General features: G+C 50.4%; 1 protein-coding gene across 1 annotated transcript in view; it reads right to left on the bottom strand.

Moving 5' to 3' along the window:
* The window catches only part of MEGF9 (multiple EGF like domains 9), a 75773-nt gene extending 72907 nt beyond the window's left edge, over positions 1 to 2866 (bottom strand). The window contains exon 1 of the mRNA XM_077836248.1: positions 2461 to 2866. Coding sequence (XP_077692374.1) covers positions 2461 to 2866 — 406 coding nt within the window. The remainder of the gene's footprint in view (positions 1 to 2460) is intronic.
* Between the last annotated feature and the right edge of the window lie 3649 nt (positions 2867 to 6515).

Consider the following 6515-nt stretch of genomic DNA (forward strand, 5'->3'; position numbering starts at 1 on the left):
GAACAGCTCTATTGAATTCAGCAGAGTTTTGTCTACTTTCATTAGGAGAAAACTGAGTTTCCAACACATGTGGATGAGAACACAAAAGCTCTGGAGAGGGGTGTATGCTCCACCTCGCTAATTCTCCATATCACTTCAAATCTCAGCTGAAAATAGCTTTTCTCCCTGGCCTCTGCCGCTTCATATCTCACCCTTTCCCATAATGGCTCTTTAAGGCATTTTGGGGATATAGATGTATGGAAGAGCCAATACAAAAATAAGGTTCAGATACTCAACTGGTATAACTGGGTATAGCTCCACTGAATTCAACTGAAGCAGAATCAGCCCTAGAGTTGATTATGACTACGTTGTGATACTTCCCAGAATGGAAAAAAGCTGAAGGCCTTTTTAACTCACATGAAAAATCAGGCATTGCATTTGCACAGGCTCCTCCCAAAGTCTTGGCAAATACTCATCATTTACATATCCCTTTCCCTCCTCCCCAATATACAGAATTTAGACAGCATCCACATAAACAAGTACCACGAATCCCAGTCTACGTAAATTTCCTGTCACCGGCGTGTGGATAGAATCTCTTACTCTTATGACTCAACTTGCCTTTTAGGGGCTGGCCAGGGAGCACAATGCCTTACAGTGGGCGCACACTGGTTGCTACATCCCTTAAAGGTGTAGTGTGGTCTCCCTTCTGAACCTGCCCAGTTCTGCTGGCTAGGGTGGAAGGATGATCGTGCCCTCCTCCACATTCTTCCCTGCCCCTTTAAAGGTGCTGCTGCTCTAGCTAGGAGCTATTCTTGTGCCGAGCATCTTCTCCTGGGCCCCTGCACAAGTGACTCAAGACGGAGGAGAAGGTGTCTTGTGTCCTCTCCATCCCTTGCACACTCAGGGATCAATCATCATCATCTGTACTTGTGATTATACCAAAGACACTTCTTCCATGTATTCTCCTACAAGCAGCCCAGGTTCCCCCCCGGCCATATATATCTATAAATACCTATAGATATACAGGTTTCAGAGTAGCAGCCCTGTTAGTCTGTATTAGCAAAAAGAAAAGGAGTACTTGTGGCACCTTAGAGACTAACAAATTTATTTGAGCATAAGCTTTCGTGAGCTACAGCTCACTTCATTGGATGTATTCAGTGGATAGATATACAGGTGTGTCATGGGTGTTGTATAGATTTTACCCCATCCCCCATTATAGCTAACATGCCCCCTTTATCAACACAACATGAATCCAACCCTGCTCCCTTTGAAGCCAATGGGAATTTTGTCATCAAGGTCAAAGGGAGCAGAATTGGAGCCTAGTGCATCTTTATTTGTACTATTTGTGCTGGAAACCATTGCTTGAAGGCATCACAAACAATTACCCCCTCCTCTCCATGTACAATTCAGAATATAAAAGGCTCTAAAAATAAGTTTCTTTTAAATGAAACTCCTCCTTGTTGGCTCCTTGATCAATAGAAAAATCTGATCTTTGCTTGTACAAGCATTATTTAATATAGGGGCATGGAACCCTGCTACTATTCAATCCAATTTCTAAATTTCCATTGACTTCAATGGGAGCACGATCAACCCCCTAATAAGGGTTAGTATGTGTACATAACAAAATTCCACATTTTCTTTCTCACCCTCACATCCATTTATAAAAACCAGAGGTGAAATACTGGGTATATTCTAGCTCAATAGAACTAATTTTTTTGTATTTGCATGAGCAGTGTTGCCAAAGTGTAATAAAAAGGTAAAAACAGCAGGTGTCTGTCAAGGTAGATACCGGACATCAGGCATCTGCCTAGCATAAAGCTTCCCACTCTCGTCTGTGGTTTTATCCTGTGTCCATTTGTCATTACCGTCCATATGTCATCAACACAGACGTGCAGGAGAAATAGCCCTGAATGAAAAGCTAAAAGCCTCCACCCTCTGTTAATGTGCAACTGATCAAGTTTACACCTGCCCCTTGCTTATCTTTAAACCAAACTTTATGTGGCCTGATCCTGAAAATCCCTCTCCGGGGTCTTCTATTTTAAATGCCATGAATGACCCAAATGTACCACAAGAAAAAAAAAAAAAAAAAAAGACAACCAGCGCCGCAGGGAGGTGAGAAAACCAGCGGAACGACAAAAAAGAAAAACGACCCTTTGCTGACCACGGCTCAACATCAGATGATCGTCCAGGCTTTCCTGGAGGGGGAAGCGGGGTCGGGGAAATGGAAGTAAACATTTTTCTCCTGGCCTGTCTACATCTGCCCCCATCAGCAGAAGCGTCCATCGTCCCCAGCAGCTGGGGGACAGGGAGGCACCGGGGCTGTTTCCCTCTGGCGCTGGCTCAACATTCAGGAGCCTCAGGCATCACTGCGCACCCTGAGCATCGTCCTCATCGGCCCCTTCCCAGCTCAAGCCCGCGGCTCCCTGGATGGTCCCCCCCCCCGCGGGGCAAAAGAGGAAGCAGGGCGGGGCGGGGACTCACCTTGGCTGCCGCCGGTGGCCACGTCCTCCTGCTCGGCAGGTGGGGACGGGACTGCCGCGGGGAGACCGGTGCTGGGCCACTGGCTGGGCCGGGGAGAACCTGCCGCCACCGGGGAGGCTGCCGTGCCGGGGCCGGGCTGGGCTCCCGGCGGCGCCAGGCTCGCCCGCTCCGGCGCCAGGCTCGCCCGCTCCGGGGCTCCCGGCCGCGCTCGCCCCGCGGCGGCGCTGGGCTGGGGGCTGCCCAGGGTGGCGGCGAAGGTGGGCTGAGGCGCGGCGGCCTCGGGGCTGAGCTCGTTCCCCGCCTCGGCGCCCGGGGCCGGGCTGGGTCCCCGCGGCAGCGAGCCGGCGGCCAGGGCGGCCACCAGCCAGAGCAGGGCGAGCCGCGCCGGGCTCCGCGGGACCCTCATGGCGCCGCGCAGCGCTGCCCCATCCGCGCCGCCCGCCCGCCCGCGTGCGATGCGCGCTGCCCGGCCGCCGGCCGCCGCACCATCCCTCCGCGGCTCGCTGTGACAGCCGGCCGCGAGCCCGGCCTGCCCCCGCCCCCTCGCGCCTCGCGCCGGCGAGGGAGCGCTCAGCCAATCGCCCGCCGGGCCCGGCCCCGTGACGGCAGGCGTGGGGCGCCGCCCCGCCAATGGCCGACGGGCTGGGGCGCCGGGGGGCGGGGCCGGGCGGCATTGTGCGTTGCCGGAGTGACACGGGCGGCCGCCGGGCGCGCCCGGCCCCGCAGGCTGCGGCTAACAAAGGAGCCGCCACCGCGTGCCCCCGGCGTGGGGGGGCTTCTTTGGGGCCGTGGGCTGCGGGCCCGGCCGTGAACCTGGAGCGGGAGTTTCCCCTTCGTTGTTCTTGGTTTTTTTTTTTTTTTAAATAAAATTCCCGCTGGTGTTTTGGCAAAACCGGGGAAGGTGCCGGGCTTGCACGGGGAGACCAAAAGCCCTTGCAGCGTGTCCTCCGCCAAGCGCTGGTCTGTGCTTGAACAACAGCCTCCCGCGTGGTCTCCCAGCCGCCTTCTGCTGACAGCTGAAATGCAGCCGCCTCTGGGGTGGAGCGTGCCAGCTGTTCCGCTCCGGCGGCGGGGTCACACAACAGGCTCTGGCGTTGCGAAGGGGCCTTGTGGTTCCTGAGCGTCAGAAGGGGCTTGTGGTTAGGGCCCTCGATGGCTGTTCTGGGGATTGGGGTGCCGTTCTCCGCGGTAACGCAGAGTTGCTGTCGTCTTGCACAAAGCTCTTAATCTTTGTGCTTCATTCCCTCCCCCCCCCCCCCACGGTGAAACTGGGATAATAATGCTCCCTTTCTCCCGCTCTTTCTTTGTGCTGCTTATAAAACCGCAAGCTCTTCAGGGTCTGGGACTATTTACAGTGTTAACCAATAATAGCCACTTAGAAACCAGCCCTTGATGCTGAGGATGCCTTGAAATGAGCATCAAGGTTGACAAAACACTGGCCACGGATTGTGATTCAGGGTATTGGAAAGAGATAGTCGGAAGTGACCTTGGTGAGAGTGCACTATCATGGAGAACTATTGACACCACAGTGAGCAAAAAACAACAACAATGACATGGTTATTAGTTATTTATTGAGCACCCAGGGCGAGGTCACTGCTTGCAAACATAAAAGGGAGACACGGCCCTGCTCCTAAGAGCTACAGGCAGCCTTGCTCTGTTTTGACATTAATGAAGAAAAACATCACTGCGATAAACACAAAGGCACATGTGCCCAAGTGACTGTGCACTGCTGTGTGTTTACATGCCAGACACATGCTGATTACAGTGGGAGAGGCATGCCCATAAATACTGCACGAGTAACCTTACGTGGGAATGCAGGAGCAGCCCACCCTTTCTGCAGCCTACCAGGGAAAAACTCTGCTAACCCCGGTAGGACAGGACATCATGTACCACTGGGGGCTCTCCAGGGCTAGAAGCAATCCAGATGTTTGCCATGTGTTTAGGTATTGTTTATAAACACTAATCATTCAGGCTGCATTCAAAAAAAAAAATGTGCGATGCTGGAAAATGCATCCTTGCACCCTTTCCTATTGATGATCCTGACTGTCAGCCATGCGTCCTCATGATTATTTACATAGCACCAAGGTGCACCAGGCACTTTACAAATAAGTAAGGAGACAACATCCCCACCCTGAGGATCTTAAAGAGACAACAGACAGAAAAGAGAGATTGGGGAACTGGATGTGAAAAATATGACAGGGTGAATAGGGATGTTAGACATATATGCTGTGGTTCCAGATTTGGTTGTCTGTGCTCTCTCTCAAGCAGGAAAGCATCGTAAGGCACCCAGGGATGCAGGGCGAGCAGTGACACAGCCCCTCATCCATCTGGATTTGAACCCTCCTAATGTGCCATAGGGATGTTATGTGGTTTCACATTTAGTTGTCTGTACACACTCTCCCCCCAAAATGTGCTCACCGTGGCTTTGTGGGATTAATAGGACGCCTGGACAAAGTGAGTTTTGAGTAAGGATTTGAGGGCCTGGTCCAAAGCCCTCTGAAGTCAATAAGACTCCTAGTATTGACTTCAATGGGGTTTGGATCAGGCAATGAAAGAGGATAGGACTGGGTGGAGAGATTGGGAGGTGGTTACAGGCATACAAGACTGCATGGAAAAAAGTCAGAGACCAGAGCAAGAGGAGGAAATGAAGGTGGCTGTTAGCTCTGTATCCCTGTCAAAAATGACTATCGATCTGAAAGGAAATTTGTATTGTGCTGTTCATTTTATTGAAGGCAGCAGATTTTGACAGGTGCCTCTGCAGCGTTAGACATTCCTTCCCCTCCCTTACTCAGAACAAAGCCTAGATAATAACTCCCTTTCTAACTCAACACTTGTCTACACAAGGAAATTGACTGGCATAGCTATTCCAGAATACATCATCATCATCAAAGCAAATCCCAAGGGACATAGACTCCCTGCAGATCAAGCACCATATGGATTGATCTCTAGCTATTATGTTAATAGCTATTCTGGAATAGCTCTCTGTGTGGACACTCACAAAGCAGAGTAATTATTCCAGAATAAAATCACTTTTATTCTGGAACAGTGTCTACATGGGGAGGTATTCCAGAACAACTAAATTATATCAGAATAGCGATTCCAGAATAGTTATTCCAGAATGGTTATGCTGGCCAATTGCCTCCAGGTAAACAAGCTGGTCTTCATTGAAAGTTTTGCATGTTCCCACAGAACGTTTGGAATCCATCAAATCAGCACTTTCCGATGGAAAACCATTCCATTGGAAACATTTCTACCAGCTGTAGCTCTAACTCACTCCCAAGCCCCAAACCACCCAAGCCCACCTCCCATGCCTCGATGACAAGTACAAAAGTTAATTTTGACACCCAACAAAATACGTGTGTGATGGGTTGGGTCACAGAAACCCCTCTGGGACTGCCACCTGATGTGCTGAGACTACTGATTTCCCTGCCAGCTTGGGACTTCAGTACCCTGTCTTGTTGAGCCAGACACGCTAGCCTGCTGCAAACACAGACCTGGGTCTGAACCACATCCCCCAAAAGCTGCAGACTTAACTGAAAATGGCTTAGAAAGTGTTCCTGTCTCTAGCACCCAGACACCCAGCTCTCAATGGGATCCAAACCCCAAATAAATCCATTTTACTCTGTATAAAGCTTATACAGGGTAAACTCATAAATTGTCCGCCCTCTACAACACTGATAGAGAGATATGCACAGCTGTTTGTTCTCCCAGGAATTAATTACTTACTCTGGGTTAATTTATAAGCAAAAGTGATTTTATTAAATATAAAAAGTAGGATTTAAGTGATTCCAAGTAATAACAGACAAAACAAAGTAAATTACCAAGCAAAATAAAACAAAAACACGCAAGTCTAAGCCTACTACAGTAAGAAACTGATTACACATGAAACCTCACTCTCAGAGATGTTCCAATAAGCTTCTTTCAAAGATTAGACTCCTTTCTAGTCTGGGCCCGATCCTTTCCCCTGTACAGTCCTTGTTCCAGCTCAGGTGGTAGCTAGGGGATTTCTCATGACTGGAGCCCCCTTTTCTCTGTTCTACCCCCTTATATACCGT

The sequence above is a fragment of the Eretmochelys imbricata genome, chromosome 16 (genome assembly GCF_965152235.1).
Source record: "Eretmochelys imbricata isolate rEreImb1 chromosome 16, rEreImb1.hap1, whole genome shotgun sequence".
NCBI classification, from domain to species: domain Eukaryota; kingdom Metazoa; phylum Chordata; order Testudines; family Cheloniidae; genus Eretmochelys; species Eretmochelys imbricata.